At 34.6% G+C, this 26,850-nt stretch overlaps 2 protein-coding genes across 2 annotated transcripts in view; one reads left to right on the top strand and one right to left on the bottom strand.

Annotated features, from left to right (window-relative positions):
• ap2s1 (adaptor related protein complex 2 subunit sigma 1) overlaps window positions 1–4,600 on the top strand; it is a 6,493-nt gene extending 1,893 nt beyond the window's left edge. Inside the window, exons 4-5 of the mRNA XM_019064580.2 lie at window positions 1,871–1,930; window positions 3,471–4,600. Coding sequence (XP_018920125.2) covers window positions 1,871–1,930; window positions 3,471–3,572 — 162 coding nt within the window. The 3' untranslated portion in view covers window positions 3,573–4,600. The remainder of the gene's footprint in view (window positions 1–1,870; window positions 1,931–3,470) is intronic.
• Window positions 4,601–8,458: 3,858 nt separating this feature from the next.
• On the bottom strand, window positions 8,459–24,406 carry LOC109046776 (ras-related protein Rab-4B-like). Its single transcript, XM_042771677.1, has 9 exons — window positions 24,211–24,406; window positions 17,354–17,434; window positions 15,550–15,664; window positions 15,397–15,459; window positions 14,803–14,971; window positions 11,738–11,849; window positions 11,173–11,268; window positions 10,463–10,640; window positions 8,459–9,169 (listed from the first exon to the last, which is right to left on the bottom strand). The coding sequence occupies exons 1-8, from the start codon at window positions 24,224–24,226 to the stop codon at window positions 10,525–10,527; spliced, it is 768 nt and encodes a 255-aa protein (XP_042627611.1). The 5' UTR covers window positions 24,227–24,406; the 3' UTR covers window positions 8,459–9,169; window positions 10,463–10,524.
• Between the last annotated feature and the right edge of the window lie 2,444 nt (window positions 24,407–26,850).

The following is a 26,850-nucleotide window of genomic DNA, read 5'->3' on the forward strand; positions in this document are numbered from 1 at the left end:
TGTTCTGCATTCAATTGAGCAGCTAAATGGTGTATTCAGCACACTTCCTGAACACTGACTTGATTACGCCGCATAGAATCCATAATCAAAAACCTCTCTTATATGCACTTTTATTAAGAGAAGTCAAAATGAGGAATGCAGACTCTTAAGGGAAGTGTAGGCTGTTAGCTGTGAAACATCAGGAGATTAACTTTAATGAAGGTCTTTAATGTTCAGCATGATAAATGTGCTCGGCATTGGGTTTTAAAAGTGATTGCCTGCTTGTTCTTCCTCAAATAACACACATATCAGCAGAATCAAGCTCTTAGTCATTAAAAGAAATACTGTAAATTAGGTCTGGGTGATACATCTTGATATTTATGTATTTGCTCTGAAATGGCTTGAAGGGTAATTTTCCCCCAAACCTCCAATCAGAAGAATCAGTATTTTGACCAAACAGCCATCAAGCGGATTCAAAATGTTTAATGCGAGCAGTGAAGTGGGTTAAAAATTGAGACCAATCAAGTATGTTTTCCACACTTTAATTTCTACTAAATTGAAACAAAGTAGAATCATTTTATCTATGTGTCCCAGTTCATCATAAACACAGCAATATTTATATGTATATTATTAAAAGATTTTAAAGCATTTAAAATGCTACACAGGGAATTTTTTTGTAATTGATATTTAAATCAGAAATATGTGATAAATAAGCACAAAACTGAACCACTGTCACAGGCTTTAGGGAACTAAATGACTAAATTAAGAAGTACATTAAAATCACTGGCATTATGTAATTTTATATTGCCAACAAAATGATATTAAGCTCGTTAACATGCATGTTCTTAAGCAGATTATGCTTAATAAGCCAACAATGCACATGGTCATGTAAATGCGGTAACCCGTTTTCTTTTATCGGAGAATGAACCAATCGACACAGGAAGTTTTTTGCCTCTCACGCTGATTTTGCGCAGCATGAAAACGCTGCTTTCTGTCGGCTTATTGAAGTGCGCATGTGTGATATGTGACAGGAACGCATCATTAGTGCAGTGCATCCAGACAGAGCGAGGGTTTTGCGGTAAAGAAAGAAGGAAAAACATCACAAACGCAGACTCTTTCAAAACCCCCCAAAAAAATGATAAAAATGAAAGAAGAAAAAAAAAGAAGTGGTTCAGTTAGTACGCTACATGAGAGGATGATATGAGCTGTAAGCTTCCCGCTGACATGTTGCAAGCTTTATTTAACATCACAACAGAAAACATGTGCAATACTCGTAGTCAGATATGCAAATGATTATGTTTTGAAGTCACTACAGGGAAATAACCTGATTTATTAATAATGTCATGTAAACGTGGTTTACTTGCGTTGTCAGGTTACTGATGTGCGTGTAAACAGGGAAAACTGGATTATTTTAATAAGCTGATATTTGTGAGTTATCAGCTTACTGGTGTACATGTAAATGTGCTCAATGAATAAATTGTTGTTAATGAATATAAGTGTAAAGCTCAGTCTTATCCTAAACATTTCCCATCTAAATACATTTAAAGTAACACAGATAATTAGAAAATGAGCTTTAGTGACCAGGTAAATAAAGGAGAAGCACTTCTGTTAGCGTGATTTTTCCACGTCTGAGAGGGCCATGAGGGAAACCAGCAGCCAGGAGTGACATGGGTTCTAGGACTTCCTCTGACCCTCACTGTACACAGCTCGAGACCAAAGCAGTCCACTGTGCTGAATAACAAACAAATGCCTGGGTCACCAACCTAAAATGGTCAACAGCTATACCCATCCCTAATCTGAGGTGAACGATAGACTGCTCTGGTTAAGTGTATCCTGAGCAAATGTTGCTATGAATCGATTGGAACTGATCTGTAATTTTATTTTTTTGCAGGTTTTGAATGAGTATTTCCACAATGTGTGTGAATTAGACCTGGTCTTCAATTTCTACAAAGTAAGTGTAGAACTAACTTATACCAACATGTTTCTATAAAAAAGCATGTGTATATCTATCTATATCTATATAGAGTTATTATTATTAAAAAGTTGGTAAGTTTCTTTTTTTTATGCTCTTAAAAGAAGACTTTCATGCTTTGTATACTCACCAAGTCTGGATTTATTTGTTCAAAAATACAGCAAAAAATTTAAAAAATTATTGTAATCTAAAATAACTGTTTCTGTTTCAATATGTTTTAAAATGTAATTTTATTCCTGTGATGCTAAGGTGAATTTTCAGCATCATTCCTCCAGTCAAAAGTGCCAAATAACCCCTCAAAAAAAAAACAAAAAAAAAAAAAAACCACTCAAGAAACATTTATCATTATGATACTTTTCTCAGGATTATTTGATTAATATAAAGTTCGAAAGCATTTATTTTTTCAAATAGAAATCTTTTTTTTTTTTTATTATATATTTCTTTATTATGTTTGATCAATTTAATGCATCCTTGATTTTTTCTTTTTTTTTTCTTTAAAAAATAACTGACGTGATTCAGCATGACTTACCTTAACCAATCAAGAGGTCTCATTGTTTAGTTAAATGCTAGGTTGCATCTGTCCATGGAGTGTTTCAGTAAAAGGAACATTTAGAAAAGGCAGAAAAAAGGCCCAAGCAGCAAAAACTAGTGAAAGAAAAAGATGTAATTAGCTCTGATTCAGCAGCAAATCAGCTCCATGGCAACAGGTATTTTATACATAATTACAAGAGTCATACAATTAAGAACATCCACAGTCTGCCGCTGAAGAAAAACCATAAGCAATTATAGAAGAAAAAAAGTCGCCACAGTTAATTGCATTTGATTTCTTCTCAGCTAATTACCTGATGTGTTTTGATTCCGCCTACTGCATGAACAGTTTGGCCCACACCAAATGCACGCTGATGAGATTTGGTTTTTGTTAACCCTGTAAAGCCTGCTTTATGAAATAATAGTCGGAAATATCTCATTTGAAACGGAACAATTTATTAAAGCTTTACACATAAAGCATATTTGATACATCAGGCTTTTATGACTTAGAGGAGAATTTCTGAGCAGAAATATGCAATTTGGTGCAGTTTCTGATATTAATAAGGCCAAAAAGTATGAAACTCTTATTGCTTGTAATTTAAATTAGTGCGATCTTCATAACAGTATAACAGACTACTTGCATAAAATGCACATAAATATCAGTTCTAGTAAATAACAGTGAGATGATATTTAAATGTTTAGTTTATAATCAAAGCTCTTTTATTGCAGGGGCAAAACATATAATGCACTAACAATATTTCAATATCAGTAAAAAGACGTGACCCACAACCTGAAGGATTATACTAAAAAGGCTGTTTAGTTGCTAAAAAAAGTATAAACTATCAATCAGACGAGGGAATGTAGTAGATAGTGTATAACAGGTTATCCAGCAAGTTTTGAGCCCTTTGTGTATCAAATATGATACAGTAGGCTTTATAGGGTTTTGTTTTTGCGTGAACTGACAGAAGCGCCTGCTGCTGTCATGTTTCAGGTGTACACAGTGGTGGACGAGATGTTTCTGGCAGGAGAGATCAGAGAGACCAGCCAGACCAAGGTGCTCAAGCAGCTCCTCATGCTGCAGTCTTTGGAATAACGAGCCTGTCAATCAGTCAATCAACCATCTCCACAGGCTCCGCCCATCTCCACAGGCTCCGCCCACCCCGCTGCAGCCGAGCCATATTATTCATGTTGTATGGATGTCGTCTTGCTGAAATGCATCCACAAACATTTCACCTTTTCTTAAAATTCCATGTCCACGATGAAGGATGTTGTTATTCTGTTTAAATTGGTGTTTATTAAACCTCCCCAGTTATTGACCTATTTATTCATCGGCATAGCCAGAATTGAATACTTCAGCAATTTTATAGTACATTAGACTTCAGTGTCTCGGACTGGCAACCTTTCCAAGTCCGTTCATTAACACTAACACAGATAACAGTATCACGTTGGCCAAAATCTGCCATGGCACGGAAGCATTGGTCCTGTTAATGCAAAATCCATGGGCTGCACTACTATATATAACCAACAAACAAATCCTCCCCAAACATGTCCAGCTCATTTAATGACACATTCAAATCAAATGATAAAAACTCTGTGAAGATTTTGTATTGTGTACATTATATATGCATCTATTTTAAATGTAAATGTTATGAACTAACCAGTCATTCCAGGCATCTGAACTTTTTCCTTTTCATGCTCGTTTCACGTCTGTTGGTTTTATGGAGAACTCGAGCCAATGATTAGCGAGCGCTTTAGAGAACAAGGCTGAGTGGAAGAATGGAACTCGGGGGGAAATGACAAAAGATGGTCTACTTTTAATTTCCCCTTTTGTGGCGCCGGTTCCCTCGCGCCAAGAGCTCTATGGCAACTGCTCAGCCTCGAAACGTTCCATTACAGTTCGATTCATGAGTTATTATGAGAATCTGTCTTTATTTTGTATGTGTATGTTTTATATTGTCTTTCTTTTTGTCTCTTCTGCCTTAGTCCAACGTATTCTAGATCTGCCTATTAGTCCCTGTGAGACTGCGGAGTAAAAGCTGATGTAAGTCGTGTTACTCTCGCGTGTGTGTTGCTGTCAGTGTATATATCCATGAAGGTGAAATAAAGAAAATTAAAAATGTGTATTTCATATAATTATGTTGCGTTGAACAATTGAGTGTTCTGAGAATCGTTTTTTTTTTTACACGTGCTATACTGCCATCTATCGGATACTGACGATTATGCAAATATTTGACTAAGTAATTATTTACCAGTGATGATGTATTTAGCCTCTGACTACAAAGGGAACGAGCGAATGTAAACTGATATTAAATGAATGCATTAATATGTGCCGATAATTTAATAAAATATAAGTGATCGAAGTTAAGGCGCATACAAACAGCACAATTAGGAGAGACTAGTAGAAGCATGAGGCGACACGTGCTCAAATCGTGCGTTTTGGGGAACAAATGTGGAAAAGGTTTCCTGATTTGATTCATCACTTGAAGTGAAGGCCTGTTATTCGCATTCTTTACATGCAATCAATCCCGCTGACATCTGCAGGCGAGGAGAGGAGCGAAGTGCACAGCGAGGAAAATGTTTAGAATTTTATTTATTTATTTTATTTTAATTTTTTTTGAGAAAGCCAGCTGAAAGTGGACGCAATCGCAGTCCAATAATAATAATATTAATAAACACAACCTAATAAACCAAACCAATTAAAGAATAAAATTAATTAATTTATTATGTTAAAATTAAAACATAAAAATTGAAATATATCTTTTTAAGTGGGCACATTATTAGACATTTTAAACTATTTAATTCATTAAAATGTAATTAAAATGTTAAAGCAATAAATTAGTAAATAAAAAATAAAATTATTGCACATTAAATTAACTTGTTCCTTTATTTATTTTTATTTTTATTTTAAATGTCACTCCATAAAATACAGGTGGTTTGTGAGAAAAATGGCAATGACAAACTGATGCGCTAACTAAAGATGAATTAAAGAGTTTTAACATTTAACACCATCAATAGACATTCTATAGGTCTGTGTGCTTTTTTATTGTATGAACATTTTTCACACATTAAATCATGTGACTACACTGACTGCAAATAAATAAATAAATAAAAAATAGTGTCAATAACAAAACCAACTTTTAAAAATGAAAAAACAATTTAAAATTTCAAATGTTATAATTATGTAAAAATGTAAAATTATGATTACGATAATTTGTTTTTAACTAATGACAGAAATATTTAAAAACTAAAATGGATTATTAATTATTAAAATATAGAAATATTTCACACAAACACACTATTATATTTAAGGCTGTATTACTTAATAATAACCAACAATAAGAATAACTGCCATTTTTTTAAGCTTACTCTTATCTTAAATCTTCTCAAAACCAGATTAAGTTGTAGACCAGAACTTCAACTAGTCTTTAATGCTCTAAACCAGATTCTGTTGAACTGCTGGAGTATGTAACACTCGCAAAGCAATTAGTAACTGTGTTGTGTTTTGGTGGCTAATTTGTATGAAAATTTATTTATATGTTTTGATATAATGTGCTCAAGGCCTAATGATCGTTAGGGGTGGACCTTCATACTTTCTTTCTTTCATTCAGAAATCATGTTTCCATCCAAATCAAACGAAATCGCCACCTCTTAAAATATTTTATTATATTTTCTCATGGCACAGGGTTAGGGATATTTTAATTTCTTGTGAATGTCACGCTTTATGCATCTGTCACCTAGAGATAACTGGATTCTAATTTGAATAAACAGCATTTGTTAAAGAACAAAAAGGTGAAACGGCAACCTGCAAAATTAACAACAAACAATACACAAAACACACAAATAAAAAAAATAAACATAACATAAAAAACAAGCAAACTTTAATTATAACCTTAATCTTTCAAATGGACAAGCAGCCCTCCCACAAACACTCCGATAAACAAATTCAGTCTTATTTACAGCATAGATGATTCAGATATACAGTATTTATGAATGAACTAATCACACTGGTTACTAAGCAACAACTGGGTTTATGCAGTACTTTGATCTACTCTTCAAACACACTCCATATTGATATTTGGTTATGAAATGCTACCAAACTGCACTACAACAGCCATTGAATTTCATCTGGTCACATCAGCGAAATTTTGCTGGCAAAAAAAAGATACATTGTTGGCTGTCAATGGTGTCGCACAGCTCACATCAGAAAACTGTGACACCCACCTGAAACAGGTGCCAAATATTTGCATTGCAACAAAATGGAATAGATTGCATATTTTTTCATTGTATATTTTGAATGATGTTTTTGCAGATTGTGCACAGTGTGACATTTTATTACGATTGATACAATATCCGTAGAAATTTTGCTTGCTCCAAGTTTAGTGACCACAGCTTATATCGCAACATCTATTTACCCTGGAATATTCCTTTGAGTCTAAATTTTGTTGGATAAAAATAGTTTAAAGTGCCCCTATTATGGATTTTTGAAAATGACCTTCCATGCAGTGTGTAACACACAGCTCAAAGTGAATGAAAATATCCTGCAAAGTTTTAAATCTGAAAGTGCACCCTGTATAAAGTAATTGTCTCTCAAAAGAAAGAGTCGACTCTGAATCATTGAAACGAGTCATTTTTAAAACGAATCCCAAGCCGTTTCATGTTGACGTCAACATGAAACATCAGATTATTTCCAGCCCACTTTTTGTGTGCGCAGACCTACTACTATGTGCTGCTTTTGGAGGCAAAAATAGCGGTTTTCCCGGTAACGCTGTACACAAAGCAGCACTGCGCTCACAAACACTGCTTTATCAGACATTACAGGCATGATGCGGACCAATCACTGCAGATTAGCGTCACGCAAAGGAGGGGTTTGGAAAAATTAATCGTTGAGCGAATCGTTTGGGAGACGTTGAGCAAGTAAGGTGAAAATAAATGCATATTATAAGACAATGAAAGTGTTTTTTGACCTTGCATGCGTGTCAACCTGTTGTTGGGGACTCCCAAAACCAAAATATGAACCTTTCATAACCCATAATAGGGGCACTTTAAATAAGTTAGACACAACATTTGGTAAAAGTGATCACAGTGGAGCGCTAAAAAAAAAAAGGAAAGGAGGAAGGAAGGAAATGTAACAGTATAAGTGCATTTTAAGAGCTCAGATGATTATGAGAGCATGAGGCAGCCTCTTGAATGATGTACTGTAGAACAATCATGTGGTTCGTCAGTTAAGGCTGTGCTTGAACTAGTAGAGATGTGGCGATCACCCACATTGTCTCAGACTAGTCTCAGTTGTTCTTTAGTAAGGAATGATCACTCAAACAATATTCTCTCATTTAATATAATTAAATCATTATAAATTTTACAATTCTATAGGTACAGTATATAAACAGTCAAAAAAGTGCACTTGCAGAGGGAAAAACAAACAAACAAACACATCACAGAGACGGTATTTAAAACACAGATCAAAACAGGTCTGTCTGTGGTGCATAATGATGATGTCACTGAGGGAGCAGGGCACTGCGCCACTCATCACCTCTAGATCTCCCTGTCATGTGTAACCAGAGCAAACAATGAACAAATCAACCCCAAATACGTACGTCTAAACACCACAGCTACAGTGTACGATGAATCACGGGTCCCAGCTGGTTGCTGCACGGAAATATTCTTCCATATACAATATAACCTGTGGTGTACACTTTTTATGTGACTTCAACTCAATAAAATCAGGGCTGAATCTAAAAAAAAAAAAGAAATGTCTGGGTGCAGTTTCACCCCAAAAATCACAATTGTTTTTTTTTTTTTTATGCACTGACTTGTCTTTTTTTGACATTATAGTAATGAAAATTTGGGAGACTATAATCTAATAATAAAATATCTTAAAATCACCACAAAATATTTCATTTAATCAAATAATATTAAACAAAAATTATTATTATTTTTTTTGTCAATTCTCAAAAAAAAAATTAAAAACAACAATATTTATTTTTTTTTGGCATTTCGTGAAATACATTTTGAAACCACCAATCTCTGAACAAATGTATTATTTTATATTCCTATATGTGAATGCCAAACAAATGCACAATGTAAATAAGAACAAAACTGACAAGATTAGTTGTCCTTAATTTCAATAAGAAGGTTGGAGGTCTGTGCAGAAAGACGGGTGAGGTTAAGTTAAACGATAACCTCTAACCCAAGCCAGACTGAGATGGCGGTAAACATCTGATATGCAGCAGATAGCGCCGAGCGAATGACAAGATCTGAACGGATGTTTCTTTCTCCCCTTCACCTCCTTTGAGCTTTCAGAAACTCTTTAAATGCATGACCAATGCAACAAGGTAAATATCTGAGTGTATAAGGGGTTTTAAAAAAGCTGTAATTTGGCTGTCTGGTCATATTTTGTCAAAACAAAATCAAGGGGACATTCAGTTTAATACCAACAAAGTTATGATATGTCACAATGTATAAAATGATTTAGTTTAAGACCTAGGAATTTTTCATCTACTGCTGTCTTTGAATGGTTTATCCCAGTCTAGTGAAGTCTAGATGGTGGCTGGTTACATTAAAAGAAGGAACTGTGTGTGTAAGAATCGCTGGAGAAGTTAAAAACACACACAGTCTCTCAGTCGGGACGTGATTCATCTCTACTGCCCGTGCCCCTTTGGGAGAGGGGTAAGGGGCGTGAGACACCCGGAGCTGAAAGAAAAAGATAAAGAACATTTAAAAATGGTATTATTCATTCCAACTAAATCTAAAGCTCTATCTGTGAGGAACAGTCAATTACCTTCAATCATTTTAAATATATAAATTTTATATGATCATATACTATATACTAAAAAAAAAAAAAAAAAAAAAAGTGCACCAAACTAATGACATTTAACCTTCTAAAAAAATACAGTTATATATATATATATATATATATATATATATATATATATATATATATATATATATATATATATATATATATATATATATATATATATATATATATATATATATATATTTATATATTTTTTTTTTTACTTCAAATAAATGCTGTTATTTTGAACTTCAAAATCCTAAAAATTTATCTGTTTCCATAAAAATATCAAGCAGCACGACAATTTTCAAAATATTTTTTAAAATGACAAATCATTCACTTACAAACAGCTGTCATCTCACGCCAGACTGGAGTAACTGCTGCGAAAAAATTCATCTTTGCCATCACAGAAATTCATTTTAAAATGTATTCAAATAGTAAAGATATTTTAAATTGTAAAATATTTCACAATATTACCGTTTTTACTGTAATTGTGATCAAATAAATGTACCCTCGGTGAGCATAATAGACTTATTTATAATATAATAATCCTTTTAACTGTAAAGTGGATAAACTTGAACACATATAATGCTTAAATCTCGTAATTATACTTTAATAACATTTATGCTGGTGTAATGTATTGCGCCACAGACTTTCAAGTTACGCTTTATTTTGATTGTCCCCTTTAGAAATGATGTTGACTATAAATAATGCAACTACATGTGTCAACTAACTCTAATTAGAGTAGACTGTTAGGATAGAGTCAGAGTTAGTTGAATAAGTTGAAATGCATGAAAAGTTACATAGACTCAACCGAATGTCTAATGGAGGGGTGCCCAAACTCGGTCCTTGAGGGCCGGTGTCCTGCAGAGTTTTGATCCATCCCCAATTAAACACACCTGAAGCAGCTAATCAAGCTCTTACTAGTCATACTAGAAGCCTCCAGGCGGGTGTGTTGAGGCAGGTTGGAGCTAAACTCTGCAGGACATCGGCCCTCCAGGACCGTGTTTGGGCACCACTGGTCAAATGTCTGATGGAAACATCAGAATAAAGTGCACTATTTATTGTACAAGCTGTAACTTTTTTCTTATGTCAGAGGATGTCAGTTGTTTTTTGCAGTAATCCCAGAATGTTCCTTTTAATCTTTTATAGAAAGTAACTCTGGTATATGAAAGTGTTAAACTGACCCGAGGGGGGAGGTTGTGTGTGTATGGTCTGATGTCAGGTAGCGGTCAGGGTGTCCGGGCCCCTAACAGTTACACTGCTGCTTGGCCTGTGCAGCAGAGCCCCGGGGCTGTCTGAGCTGCCGCAGGGATGCGTCGCCGTACTGGATCCCAGAACCCATCCGCTCCGGATCCAACTCTCCTGTATGAGCACACAGAGAACACAAAGCTTAACTCTGTGAAGCCTACTGTATTATATTCGATCAACACATTTCTAAGGTTTTTAAACTGTGAATATCAAATACGATACATCGGGCTATTGAGGAACATTTCCTTAATCTTTCAATCATCATTGTATTGCATTGCCCCCCACAATAAAAACTACTTTAAACTAGATTTAATCATAAAACGAAGCATTTAAACATCATCATTGATGAAGAGTGACAATTGATATTTATATGTAGTCTTTACTGATTTACAGTTACATATTTTGGCCATATATTCTTCTATATGAGCCATAAAAACCAAATGTATCAAATATGATACTCAACAAAAAACATAAGCAAGCATTTTTGTTCAATAAACTATTCTGTTTCCAAAATGTGATATTTCTTACTATTATTTCATATGTCAGGCTTTACAGTGTTAAACTATTTCCTTCACTCTGATGGCTACATTTGCTAAGTAGTAGTGAACTAATACCGCAATGTCTTGGCAGTGCAGTTTTCACTTACCCGACTCAATCTTATTGAGGATGGTACGAGCACATTTGAGAAAGGCTTCCTCTACGTTCTCCCCGGTTAAAGCACTCGTCTCCAAAAACATCAGCTCTGAGTGGAGGACAGAGTCAGGCTAACACATCAAAATCAACCATCTGATAATGCTGCAAATGCTTTGATGTTGTAACCATCCGTATGGAGACCTGTTATCAGGCTCTCTAGGTGTCAGTTACATGAGGGTGCTTTAGTGTGAAGAGCATCAGCAGCAAGAACCAACTTATGGTCTTTAGCCATGTCTACAGCACTCCTGTGAAGAGCTCGTAAATGAGCCGCTGATAAAAATCCTACTGTTCTAACAACAGAGAGGAAGAGAAGCGCATTCTCTGCAGCGGCACACATCTGTTTGGACACTTATGATTTATGAATACAAACAGATCTCTCTAGATATATGACAAACAGGTGCCAGAAGCAAGAGAAAATTGATGTTGTGTCACACTGTTAGGTAGAAACGGGCAAAGAAAAAAAAACATCATTTTGAACTATAGCTACAAATGTGTTATGCCTAAAGAGCAGCTCTAACCGTTCTCCTGGGCAAAACGAGATGCTTCTAGGAAGGTGACCTCACGGTCCGCATCCAGATCCTTCTTGTTCCCGCACAGGATGATGGCGATGTAGCATCTTACCACTCCCCACTAAACGACAAACAAAAAGACAAAGTCAAATTCATTTGGATATTGCTTTTACATAAATAAAAACAAATTCAAAATACACATTTACAAAGCATCTTTTTATTTTAATTTTTTTCATAATACACAGTTTCAAAGCAGCTTTACGGAAAATCATGATGTTAATGCATATAATATCTTAATATCTTCATGCCTTATAGTTGCATTTAGCAGATTAGAGCCCGGCAAAGTTCACTATATCAATAGGATTTCGCTACAGTAAAGAGTCAGATTTTTGTTTGTGTTGTTTTTGTGTGGTTTTTCACATCTTTTTAGATAACTGTTATCAATCTAAGACAGATTTGTTCAGTAGTTTGCAGGTTTCTCTTTGTGAGGTTTGGTTAGCATTAACTGAAACACAGCTTTAAGGCCAATTTATACTTCTGCGTCGGGTGCGCGTAGTAGGTACGGCGTAGCATACGCATTGACGTGTACCATACGTCGCACCCTTCGCCGTACCCTGACGCGCCCTCAAATGTAACTAAAATGTAACTACGCGTCGCGACGACGCGGACTGCAAGATCTGTGATTGGTCAGCTTGGTAGTATCACGTTTCCTCCTACGCATTTCCGGAATGATCTTCTGCACTCTGGACCGCCCGCCATTTTTAAATTCCGAAATTCAGTGAAGAGCCAACATGGAAATGGACCAAGTGACCCCAGCGATTAATTAACAATTTTTGCACCTCGATAAGCTCCAGCTCCAACATGATCCGCTCTCTTTCAGTCGCCATTGTTCGTAGAAGCCCGCGAGGATCGAGGAATGTAAACACAGTGGAACCCGCTCGAGTCAACTAGCGTTTTCGGCGGTGTAACTGCAGAGCAAAAACAGACATACGCAGAAGTATAAATGCTCACGACGGCGTAGCCTACGTGCGTAGCCTACGACGTAGACTACGGCGTACACTCGACGCAGAAGTATAAATTGGCCTTTACACACAACTGTCAGTCTGCATGGAGAGGATCTTGAGACTCCAGTAGCTTCAAACACCTTTCTGCTGCTCAGCAGTGGCTTTTTTATAGCAGGCATTACAATACAGTTCATTTATTTGACAGAAACTTTCCTTAATAAATCTTTACATGCTCTAAGTCACTCACAAATCTTGTGACAGTTCAATAATTAATAATCTCTATTTGATTTTCACAAAATATTGTTTGTTTTGATGCCTTTTGCAAGTCATTGCATTTTTTCATACTTTTCATATTCAGAAAGTTATTCCTTCCTCACCATATTTCATGAGAACTGTGACCTGCTTAATAATTTGGAACAACCTCTTCAAGTAGGGTTTCCATTTACCTAAGAAGACCTGACAAACTATTGAACAAACCTGTCTGAGATTTATAACAGTTATCTAAAAAGATGTCAAAAACCACACAAACAAAAATCTGACTCCTTATTGTACCAAACTCACATTAATACATCAAAAATTTAATTTATGTTTTTCACAGTCATATATTACACATACATATACAACACACACAACACACACCACACACAAATATACACCACACACACACCACACACACATATATATATATAGATATATATATATATATTATATATATATATATATATATAGTATAGGACAAATATATCAAACTTTTAATATAATCGAAAATATACATCAAAACAATCAAACACACTAAACAATCAATTAAAAGGACAAATATATCAAACTTTTAATATAATCGATAATATAGTTCACATTTTTGTCACTCACTAATCAATCAGTTGAGATTTACAATACAATATTAACTTATAAATAAATTCAATCACATAACATTTTATACAGAAAAACTAAAATAAATTCAAGTTTTTAATTGGTTATACAGTCAAACTAAAATTTATTCAGACACCTTCAATATTTAATACATCACAGTTCAAAAAATAAAACTTAAAAAATAGAAAAAAAATTAATCTGGATAATGACAATTTTACTGGTAGTCCACTTTATGAAGAATTTTTGGGTATAATATGTCACAGTTTATATATATATAATATATAAAAGTATAAAAGTATAATAAACATAAATAAACCAACACTTACATAAACCAACAAATTAAAAAAAAAAAAAAAAAAAAAAAAAAAAAGTATAAAGTATAAAGTATAGAAATAAAAAGTCTGAATAAATTTTGGTTTGACTGTATAGTGATATTGATAATTATGGATCCTGTGAGTTTTTTGTAATAAGACACAACAGTAAATCACAATCGTACAATACGAATGACTGTAAAGTGGCAATATATAAATCTGAAAGGTGATTTTTTGGTCATTCAATGTTTCTGTAAAAAAAAAAAAAAAAAGGGCGATTGCTGAAATAAAAACAGGGAAGATAATAGGTGAGCGCCAGCCAATGAGATTGTTGTTTGGGCATTAGCTCCGCCTACTACAGGAAAACCCAGCAGTTCTTAAAAGCTTAAGAATTCCAAAGGAACTCCGTTATTTTGACAGGAAAACACAACAAAGAATATCGTTCAAATGTACCCCAAAAAAAAACCAAATATACAACAATCCGTACGTCTTTAGACTTGCATCCGAGAAAAAAAAAAGCAAAAAAAAACGGCGAGTCTCCAACTCACACACTGGCGAGTAAAATCTGATTTACTCACAAACTCTGAAGCACTCAGTCAGAGTTCGGCGAGTGAAAATACATCTGTGCTAAACTTATAATTAGCCTCCAACTCACACGCTGGCGAGTAAAATCTGATTTACTCACAATGTAAAGGGTTGACCTACACAGATAAACTGTACAGAGTGATACCAGGAAGTTAACCTTTTTTTATCTTACATGTTGACTTTGAGAGGATGGCCAAGTGTTACTAATTTTCTGAGTCAATGTATTTACCCTGATTTCCACCATTTATTATCAGTCCCAGAGAAACTGCCTTTGTGAGAGAATAACAGCGAACACTTAACATACGTCACTGTTAATACAGCTCCTCAGAAGCCAGTGTCTGTGACGACCTCCGAGTGCTGCAATACATGACTCATAATGCCGTCCTTCACGTTTCCTTACTATGTGTGCGCTCGTCACGCTTTCAGGGAATCTTGTTTTGTTTGAGTCACTGGTCTCTAGGGCAACCATCAGCCTGTTGCCACAATAACAGACGAAAAGGAGTGTGGGAAATGTGTTTGAGTGTAAAGCAGTGAAAACGGTCTGCAGCTGCAGCAATGACAGTTCAGTGCTGAAGGACGATCCTCATCAAACACACACAATCCATCACTCTGTTCATGTTTCTCTCTCACTGTGCTCGCACCTCGTCTAATGGACCGAGGGCTGCCGCTCGCCAGAAGATGAGATTTTATTACAGAGCTGTCAGTCTTTATTACTCCATTGTCTTTGTCTCTATTACCAAGACAGCTGCATGGCAACCTGCAGCTCATTCAATTCAACGCCACAGTCATTCTCTCTATGTGCCTTTGTTTTAGTTCATTTCCTGCAGCTAAAAGATTCATTTTTTCATTCCACTTCAAACTTTATCTTTGCGTTCGGGTGACCCCACTGCGGCCTTACCTTGTGATGTCATAAACGAGAAGAGCCCCTGCTGCCCCACGGTAGTAGCTGCGGGTCACCGACCTGTAAGACACAAGCGGAGGATGACCTCAACCAATCAGAGTCAGCACAGAGCAGCGAGGATGTCCTGACGAGCCAATCACAGGCAAGTACCTAAAGCGCTCCTGCCCAGCCGTGTCCCAGATCTGCAGTTTGACCGTTTTGCCGGCAACACTGACAACCCTGGAGCCAAACTCAACGCCGATGGTGTGGTTGGAGTCCTGTTTGACTGTAACAGACAATGGTTGGTTAGAAGCAGAGCTGACGAACTGTTTAAAGAGATCATTTCATTGATGTTTGATGTTGTTTTGTTTTATTTAAACTATTACAGTTTTTACTAAAATTATTAATTAGAATTTATTTTTCTATTTTAAGTTGTCATTTTAATTTTAGTTAATTGATTTAACATTTTGTAATGTGATTTTCTCATTTTGATTAGTTTTTGTTCTTTTTAAAGATTGTTTTGATTAAATTTATTTGGATTTCAGCTTTAGTTTCAGTTCAGTTTTACACTAGGGCTGGGCGATATATCGCATGCGATTGTCACGCGCATTTCATCAGTAAAGCCGGTTCCCTGATTACTGCTAAATCGCAATCACCTGCTTTCAAATAGAGGGGCATTTATTATACAGAGTTCACTGACAAGCTATGCAATATCGCATTCATTATTGCAGATGAATCGCCTTCAACAATGAACGCGATATTGCATAGCTTGTCAGTGATCTACGGCTCTGTCTATTAAATGCCCCTCTATTTGAAAGCAGTGATGGCGATTTAGCGGTAATCAGGGGAATCGGCTTTACTGACGAAATGCACGTGACAATCGCATGCGATATATCGCCCAGCCCTATTTTACACTGAAACAAAAGGTAACAAACAAATAAATAGGCTTTATATTCAAAAAAAAAAAAAAAAAAAAAAAACATTATCATCACTAAATTAACCTAAATACTATCTATATAATATATATATATATATATATATATATATATATATATATATATATATATATTATATATCTCTCTCTCTTAAGTTAACAATTCCAAAAACACCTTTTACAGTTTAGTTCTTTATTATTTCCAGTTAGTAATTTTAGTGCTTAGTTAGTTTTAGTAGTTAACTTAAACATTCATTTTCTCTTTACTCTTTTTTTTCCATGCAATTCATTTTAATTTTTTTTATTAAAATATAAAAAGTTTATTAAAGTTTTCATATAATTTATTTTTACATTTTTAAATAAAAAAAAAACAAATAACAAAACAAATTAACAAATATAGTTTACCCTCCTCATCCTTCAATTCTATTTGAAAAGCCTGTGTTACATTTTGAACAGCAAACAAAACAAAAAATCCTGAAATAAACTTTTATCTTAAAACAATATAGTTTACCCTCCTCATCCTTCAATTCTATTTGAAAAGCCTGTGTTACATTTTGATGGGTTCACAAAACAATCCATGCTGAAATGAGCTGTTCTCTTAAAATTGACCTGAGAAGATCTTTTTCTTTTTCTTTTTTTTATCATGTACAATTTTATTTGTTTTATACTTAAACTTAAGACCATCAAAAATAATCATAATATAACAAAATAAAAAAAAATAATTTCTGTCTTCTAAATTCAAAACAACTTAAAGGTAGGGTCATTTAAAATCCATTCAATGTTAAAGACATAATTAGCAATTACGCCTCTTTCCTACATTTTCTCTGTAAATTGAGATTGACATTGGATTACTCACAACATGATTTCCATTCATTGCTTAACATACCTTTATTCATGTTTCAAAAGCATGTAAAGCTACTCTGACTTCACAAAGAATTAACATTCAAGGCCCCCCTCGTTCTCTCTGCTGAACGCTCTGAGCATTAAAGGTCATGTTTTAATTCAAGTCTTTGTGAGAGTGAGACATTAATATGGGCTTACACTTGTTCTCTATGAACTGATGAAGGAGGCATGATTTCCCAGTCCCAGCGCTGCCAATCACTAGGAACTTAAACAGGAAATCTAAAACCAAGAGGGAGAGAAAAAAGAAAGTGAATCAATATCGCTGTTGCACTGCACAGAGAACATGTTTAAAGGCTGTTTGGGTGTTGCTCAGAGCACTTGGCCATCCAGATATCCTTCATTCCATCTCAACTACAGATCTGCGTTCTTATGACAATCAAATTGAAGAGTGTATTCTTTGAACAATTAAACCTTAAAATGCAATGTTCTTCCAAGAAGAGTTGCCAAGTAACTGACTAAACATGCATCAAACTGCAGATTGCTCATATTATCTATTGTGTGGTGGGCCTGATTCTGCCAAAGATGAATCAAGCAGAAAGATCAGAGGTCTCTGAAAAAGGCTGCATTTATTAACATAAGTTAAACAACCATTAAACTATTGGTTGACCACTTCTCCTCTGCGCTAACGCTCTATATCTAATCCCATCATCTCATCCAACATTATGTAATAGACTTTTATAGGCTATTCATCAATGCAATACCATGTCAATAAAATAGTCATCAAAATTGTAAAGAAATGCATGTGAAATGCATCCTTACTGAAAACACAATGACATGACAGCAGGATGTCATAGCAATGAGGGAGTGTGTTGTAGAAGTTCAGAGGGGTCAGAGCGGGTTTCGACCCGACCCACGCAGCAGGCTGCAGCTTGAGACAAGAGCATCCCAAAAGCTCTTTGTGTTGGAAGAGGCCAGAGTAAGAACCATTTGCATGTGTGGGTATGACATGCACTCAGCCATAACGGCTGGAACAGAGGAGGGTTTCAGGAGGGATTCAGCAGGGATGCACTGAATGTTCGACAAGTGAAAAGACCAAATCAATTTTACCAAAAAAATGACGTTTTTGATTACGTAATCAAACAGCAACCAGCATAGAGTGACAGGAGCGCACACTTTAAATGCAGAAAACATGTCGGCAGTGTGGAAACATTTTAAAGTGTCCAACAAAGATGCAAAAACGGCCGTTTGCAGACACCGCTCCTCCCAGTCCCAGCACACCCACTCCATCTGGGATCCAGAAGTCACAAACCACGTTCAACAACAAATAAAAACAAATAAGTAAAATCATTCAACAACAAATAAAATAATCTTTAGAGTAGTTTTATGAACAAATGTGGAAAATTAAAAACGTAGAAAAAAAATTAAAGCAGTGTCATCTTAAATTCCAGTGCAGTAAAACAGCTGTCGTCAGGGGCTACTGAAACCTAGGACAATTATTTTGTGGGTTCATCCACTTTTTTGCACTCTTTTTTTTAATGCACTTTTTGTAGTAGGTGTACAAAGTATGTTACATTCTTTCAGCATTCAGTTATTTTTTATATTGTGCTTTGTTGGTGTAATATCTGCTGGAATGTTTAAAAAAAATGCTAAATCTTAAATATTTAAAAATTTTAAATTTGGTGTAATATCTGCTGGAATGTTTAAAAAAAATGCTCAATCTTAAATATTTTTAAATTGTAGTTTTGTAATTGTTTTTAATTAGTAAACAAAATAGTAAAAAGCACACTTTGACTATTTAATTTATGCAATGATAGAAAAAAAAAAGGCGAAAAATTGTGTTCGGTATTCGGCTTCAGCCAAAAATGTTAATCTTGGTGCATCCCTTGGATTCAGTGTCACAGCGGGAGGAGGATGTATGGAAGTGTATATGGATCATAACAGAACAGCATGTACATTCTCACTGAAAGTGTGCCAGAGCGTTTTGGACGAACATCAACTGTTTCACAACCTTCTGAGCTGTCCGTTGTCTACAACTTGCACAAATTTGAACTCGCAATTTCTCAAGGTCGCAGTCTATATGCGGATGTCACTCCCGAAACTTCAAAACAAAACAGTCATGGACATCAATAGTGGCTAATTTTGAATTTTGAACAACCTACATAGACAATAACCCTGCGTGCACAAGTAACAATGCATTAAACACACAAATGTCAAGTAAAACAGACCCTTTTTTTAATTATTTGTAAAAAGTAAATTTAAAAATAGCTAATTATTTGAAATGTTTAAAGTTACATTTAATTTTAATAGGTTCAACATTCAGTTTAGAATTTAGGTTTTAGAACAGATCTATTATGAATACTCTGTCATAATGGAAGAAGGTAAAAACCTTTAATGGATAAATGACTTCTGCAATCACTCCAACATGACATTTAGGGATAATAAATCATATTAAATGAAGTGGTCCAGCCTCAGACAGTCAGCTAATGGGTGCTATTTCTGGTGTGAGTGTGTGTACTCTGACAACATGACCTTGAGCGTCTTCAGGCAAAAGCAGTTGGTGGCTAAATGTTCAGAGCCAGTCTGAACAGATTTAGCACCTTAAACATCAGTTTTTGTACACAGTTTAATGTTTCAGATTTAATTATTTGTATATGAAATGTGCAAGATGTATCATTTCTCTTTAATGAACTTGAAAGGGAAGTAGAAGGGTGTTGAGAAGCGATGCAAAATATTAAAGAGGACCGGCCAACACAAAACAACTATAACTGACAGCCAGACCAAAGTACTTCCATAGGATGGTAATGTCCATTCTCAGCTACAAGGTGAACTAAGTCAGTCAAAAGATCATGTGATAGATAAATAACTTTTCAAATTTCCTATAACAGTCTATATTGAAATAATGAAATATCATATCCATCATAGGACTGAAACAATTAATTTATAAAACTAAATAAAACTGGAATTGCGATATGGCTTACAGTGAGATTATCAAAGCAAAGGGTTTGATTTAAATAAATATATGCACTGCGTGTTTAAGAGTGAAGCATGGCACTGTGCTCTTACATGTTAGCAGCTCATTATCCGCTGCTTTAATATGAATTTGGCATAGCAACATGCGCTAACCAGCTTCCCATACTTGTAGAGGTGTTTTTTTTTTTTTAAATAAATACAAATTTAATGGTTTAACATTATTTTGAAATTGAAGACATTAAAATTAGTAATAAAATTAAATAATGCAAAAAATGAGCAATGCATAATAAAACTAACAATATTAATATTGTAATTTTACAGTTGCAATATAAAACAATACAATAATTTTGTTGTTTATTTTTTATTATTCTTATTCTATGGTGATATTACAATAATATATTACAATAATATTAGTTGTATTTTGTTTTGATTTAGTCATTTTAATTTTTATTTAGTAAATAACAACAATTAAACATGCAAAGTATTGAGTATCATACTACTTTTTGGAAGACTGTAAAATCGATTCATCGCAAAAGAACGCTTCCAAAAACAAAAATACATATGAATATATACATAAAAAACAAAAAATACATAAAAAAAATTTATATTAAATAAACATAATCTTGTTTTAATAAATCGCGATTAATTGATTTTACAGTTCTACTTTTTGGCATGTTTATTGTTGTGTAACATATCGTGGCAGATGCCATCTAAAAAAAAAAAATAATATGCAGTATTTAGGAAAAAAAACAGCAATATTCAATGAAGTATTAGAGATGATTTCAGTGTCTTTGGGGATTGATCTGTTACAGTGGGACAGATGAATCATACTGTATGTCACTCATGACAAATGCGACGGTGAAGTCAAGTTAAGAAGACGATCAGCATTCTCGTAGGGATCACAGCGTGTTGTGTCCTGAACGAGCGATGGTTTGTCATTAAGTGTGCCCCTGGAGATTGGACTAGGATATCAATACGCCATAAAAGAGCAACTACAGTGCCAGGGCAAGATGGTCATTCTGTCTCTGTTGGCACGGAAAGGTGATTTGTAGGCCAAGTGCAATGAGACTGACTCAGTTTCACAGGGGGATTGAAGGGGTTGGAGGAGAGAAAGGAGAGATGTGAGTGAGGGGGAGATTTCTGCAACATGAAACTACTATCCACATTAACGACATGAATATTTTAACATCTACAGCACAAATACATCAGTCGATTATCAGACAAAAGACATGTCTGATGCCTTCAACCAGTGATTTAAAGGGGCCACACATGCTTTACGGCTACATTCACAATGTTAGTGTATCTTTTATTCCATACGGCACAGTATAGACTTTATGCACTGCTATTTACATGTTGAGAAAGAGAAGTTAAAAGTCAGGGTTCATAATATTTGGGATCCATACATCATGCTAGAAATGGAAAAACAAGTGGAACAAGCTGGGATAAAGTATTCCTTGCAGTATGCTCCATTTTATTCTGTATATTTTGGCAAATGTTGTACTATTTTATACTGGTATCCTTCCATTTATACAGCATTTGCATATACACAATAAATAATAAGAAACAGCAGAAAACAATAAAAAAACAAAAACCATCCAAAACACGAAACTCAACACAAAACAAATTCAACAACAAACTTCACTCACAAACAATTGTAATATTTCTATAATGGGATATTTCTGGCCGAGACTATTTAATGAACACAAATTAATGGGGGCACTTGATTTTATCCATCGGTAACTGACTGGATGAAGAAAAGTGCTGTTCTGTGACAGGCTTGGTGACGTCAACCTAAAAGCAATGTTTCAGAGACTGAAAGATTATGAAGACAAACATTTGCCTTCTTTGGAAGAACACCCATCAATGAATTATTAAATTTATTAAAATCACTAATAAAAAACACTAGAGACCATTAACTTACAATCTAATTCTATTGGCAAAAAATACAGAGACATTTCTCAAGATATCTTATTTTATGTGCCACATAAGAATGATATAAAAATAATAATAATAATAGTAAAAACATTAAAGCTTTAGGGGTGCAATGAAAATTTATATAATAATCAGTTTTTCCTGTTTTTATAGAGATAGAATAAAACAATCACAAACAAAACCAAAATAAATAAATAAAAAAATAAAAAAATATATACAACAAACAAACACAAACAAAACAAACAAACAAACAAACAAATAAAACATACAGAATTTTATATATATACACCACACACACACACACACACACACACACACACAGAGCTTTTAAGATATAGCCTTAAACTAAGTTAACTTAATTTGATTAAGTTAAATTTCATAAAACCTAATTTATTTTTTTTTTTTTTACTTTTTAATGACCCTTTTTCCTTGCACACACCATAAACACATTTTACATTTTGAATAGACCTATTTTTAGGTGCAAATTTGAGTGAAAAGCTCACAAGGTCAAGTCCTGTGTAAGTAAATTATGACAAAATGTTCATTTTTAGGTGAGCTACCCCTTAAACAGTAAGTATATTAAGAATGTAAATGGTCAAATTAGATTTTCTGTTGACTTCAAAGAGTTATTTGATTATGTATTGCAATGCAAAATATGCATAAAATCTTTAATATCAGTGATAAAATAATTAGTAGCAGTGGTATTACACTAACATCTGAGTAGGAAAATACAGTACCTCTTCTCGTGAACATTTCCTTTTCAACTGATCAGCGCTCACCACAGCAAGGACAAGTGGTGCTTGTTTGAAGTGATTTTCTCTCAGTGTGTAAAAATGAAACAGAGCTAGACACAGTTCATGCAGAGCAATGATGCGTGATGTTGATGACGGAGGTCACATGTATAATGTCAAAGTCAAACAAACTATCCTTAAACCACAGGCATCACGCTTCTATTAAAGCGTCTGTAAGTGATTCACCAGTCATCCTTCACCAGTCATCCTTCCAACCACACACTCTTTAAAACCCCATTCATCCGACCTCCTAACAAAACAATTTATTCATCAACAAACTGAATCCTCGTCATTTGTAGCAAAGTACTTACAAAATTATAGAAAAACACATATTAATATATATGACATGTTTCAGTCAATTCAGTATTTTTTATGAATCCATTTAATGAAAGATTCAACGATATACAAAAAAAGCTCACTTTTTGTAATTTCACCTAATGCTGCAGATAAAGTCGATACACTATGGAAGTCTTTTTATAATATATCTTTTCCAAAAATTTGATACTTAAAAAACAACACATATATATATATATATAATATATCTTTTCTCAGAATTGTGAGATTTCAAACTCAACAGCTTTCTAAGAATTGCAAGTTTGTATCTCTTCTGACTTTATAACTTGCAGTTGTTATGAATTCAGAATTGTGAGATACGGTATATACTCGTAATTCTGAGGGGGGGGGGGGAGTCAGAATTAAGAGTCTATATCTTACAATTCTGATGAAAAAAAAGAAGTCACAATTCACTTTAAATGAGAAACAGGCAGAGACCGTTTTTGATTGGCTAAAACAGAGCAGACCACGCCCCTCACCTTTACAGCTGTTTACTGAGGCTAGAACTGTCAAACACACGTGTGATTCTCTGGACACCTACCTGTCAGGTAGTAAGGACACTATTTGTGTATGCTTATTAAAAATAAAATATAAAAACCATACAGCAGTTCTAAGTAGGCTAAGTTAGACAGGAAATGAGTTTTACAGCGTGTGCATATTGGTTTATGGAATTATTATTAATTATCAAACCAGTTTATCAGCTCTTGTCTAGTAAACACATACATATTTACGTACACTTTATTATTTTACATTGTATATTATTTTAGACATCATCATCACCTGTGCATCAACCTCAAGCGTGCAGCTGCTGACCTGACAGGCCAAACACATGTTTACACACAGCCTGACCAGGACAGAATTTTAGTAGTGACTCTAAGGGTATATAATTGTAATATTATGTACTAATGGCTATTTGCTTGAAAAAGAAAGGTTTGGAGTCAGAGATCGTCAGCCTGATGATGATGCTGATACTGCACGCGCCAGCTCTCGCAGGCTGTAAACACTAACAACACAATGAGCTGTCATTACCGTACGTCTCTGACATGTCGGTCCCACCGATGAAAACAATCAACCGTTTATTCCCTTCTTCAGATAAACGCTCTGCTCTGATTTCTTCTCTGTATGCAGTGCTGGTAGCCAACAGGCTAACTGCTGCTAAATCCTCTCACCGACCGTTTCCTGTTTTACAACATAAACCTGCGCGTGCACAACGTGCCGCGACACCGAGCTGATGTCATGACGCAAATCTCACGAAACCGGTCACGATTCACGGGATCAAAATAAAGAAATAAGAAATTGTTTAATAAATGAGAAATTAAAAATCATTTTCAGGTAAGCAATCACGATTATTTTATAATGAAAACCAATTGTAACTAATAAAAATCGAATAAAAAAAAAATAATAAAAAAAAAAAAAAAAAAAAAACCAATAACCCATAAATTCTGGGGATAAATAGACTTAATTTTATATTTTTATATTTTTATATTTCACACACACACACACACACACACACACACACACACACACACACACACATATGTAATATTTAGCTATACTTCATCTCAAGCTGTTAAACATTTTTCTAAATCCCTGCATATTTTCATATATTCAGAATAACTCAGAATTTTAATAAAACTGGCTAAAATGTGATTATAACAAAACATGTAAAATTTTCACTTTATTAAATTATTTATTATTTTAGTTTATGCATTTACGTTTATATATATATATATATTTGATATAAAATAGTTTATCAAAATAATTTATAAATTTTAAAGATACATCAGCATACATAAAATATCTTATATTATTTACACAACTTCTTTAGACAGATTGGTGTTTTACAGTATGAACACAAGGTGGCAGTCAGACTCCATGCAGTTAAAACAGTGTCTTTTCAGAGTTCTGCAGTGACTTGCTGGACTTCATCTAAAGCTATGTTAAACATTTTTCTAAACCCTGCGTATTTGTATACATGCAGAAAAACTCAGCAGACTTTTTAATGTAACTGCAAAGAAGCTCAAATGTGATTATAAATGGTGAAAAGAATTGTGATCAAAGTTTAAAACATTCACTTTATTAAATTATTATTATTATTAATATTATTAGTTTAATTTATGCATATACGTTAATTTTACGAGACATTAATCAGCCAAGAATATGCTTGCAAGTGTTTATTGCAAGTTTTTCACTTTGCTGCATGATCCCACTCTTTTTGAAGTGTGAGATATTGTCATCTTCATTCTCTTCTGTCCCCACATTCCTTCATGCACACTCTGAGGGGCCCAGTGCACACATCTTCAAAGCCCTTGTCATGGCTCACAGGTGATAAAATACAGAACCCTCTGCCGCTATCTACATGATTTCCTCCCTGCCTTTGTTCTCCCAAGACAGATTCCCCAGCACGTTTTTTGAAAGTTCTTTTTCTGCAAGAGATTAAAGGGAGGAGGGAGAACCTACTGTACGGAGCACTTATGTTTTCATGATATTGTCTACACTTTGAATGAAAGACGCAGAAAAAGAGGGTGCTTCCTCATACCCCATGCTTCATGGTCTGAAGGCTCTGCCATATTCGCACTAGGCTGTAACACCATAACACGTTCATTGTTTAGACTATGAGTTCTCCCATGTTTATGACATGGGACAAACCTGTTAGTAGTACAAGATTAGGACCAGGTCAGTCAGCCTGTTCTGGCCTTTGTGTGTGTTCATAAAGAGACACGTCAGGACTTGTGCTGGAGGGTGAAAACTACAGACCTAAATTAGGCGTAGTTGCAGGCAGCAATAAATAGAGCCCAAATTCCTAGGTTGATAAAAGTCAAGTTCAGTTTTTCTGAATTGAAATCTCTCTCTCTCTCAGATTTTTATTTCCCCCCAAATTGTTTTTTTTTCTTTTTCTTTTTCTTTTTTTTCCCTTTATAAATAGTGACAATGAGACAGTTTTACCCTGATATCTGCACTGGCACATGCGTGAAGAATAGGCCTTTTTATTTATTGGTATAAAGTTACCTGAAAACAAAGTAGTGGACATTTTGTGCCACTATATGGCTAGTACTGAAATATTTCTAATCATTTAATGATATATCAGTTGCTTGTGTATTATGTTTCATTTTTTGGGGCACTTTTAATGTGAAATATCCAGAAAGTGGTGCTAAATTTTCTCAGAAACAGAAAAATATAAAATTTTATTGGGTTGGTTGTTGTAAGTATCGTGGGGTTCAGAAAAGAAATGTCCAGTGAGTGGTGCAAAATGGTAATGCTCTGTTGCATATGAAAATGGACCACCTACTACTGCCTGAGCCCTATCTAAACAGATAGTGTTAACTAAGCTAATGTGCTAAAAAAAAAATTAAGAAAAATTGCTAAAGCAACTATGTCATTTCAACTTTACATTTCAGAAATGCAGTGCTGCACCAGTTGTGCTACCGAGCAAGTTTACTATGTCAGAAAAGTCCAAAAAGTGCAAAACATAAAATGCATGAGCTCTATACACACTTCATGAACCATGACAGAAGATTTGGAAAGACAAACCGTTATTTAATTACAAATGATCATGAACACACATCACTAAACAGTAGTTCTGTGGGTGTGGCCAGATCAGTTCAAAATCTATTAAAGGCTCTGCCAGTAGGGGGCAGAGTTCAGACCTGTATAAAATAAAGCTTTCTC

The sequence above is a fragment of the Cyprinus carpio genome, chromosome A15 (assembly GCF_018340385.1).
Source record: "Cyprinus carpio isolate SPL01 chromosome A15, ASM1834038v1, whole genome shotgun sequence".
NCBI classification, from domain to species: domain Eukaryota; kingdom Metazoa; phylum Chordata; class Actinopteri; order Cypriniformes; family Cyprinidae; genus Cyprinus; species Cyprinus carpio.

Excerpts from the sequence above, each read along its gene's own strand:
- LOC109046776 (XM_042771677.1), bottom strand. Across the intron at positions 15,665-17,353 it reads TCAGTTCATAGAGAACAAGT|TCAAACAGGACTCCAACCAC; the intron begins GTAAGCCCATAT and ends TGTCTGTTACAG. Across the intron at positions 14,972-15,396 it reads CTCGTTTATGACATCACAAG|GCTGATGGTTGCCCTAGAGA; the intron begins GTAAGGCCGCAG and ends TTGTGGCAACAG.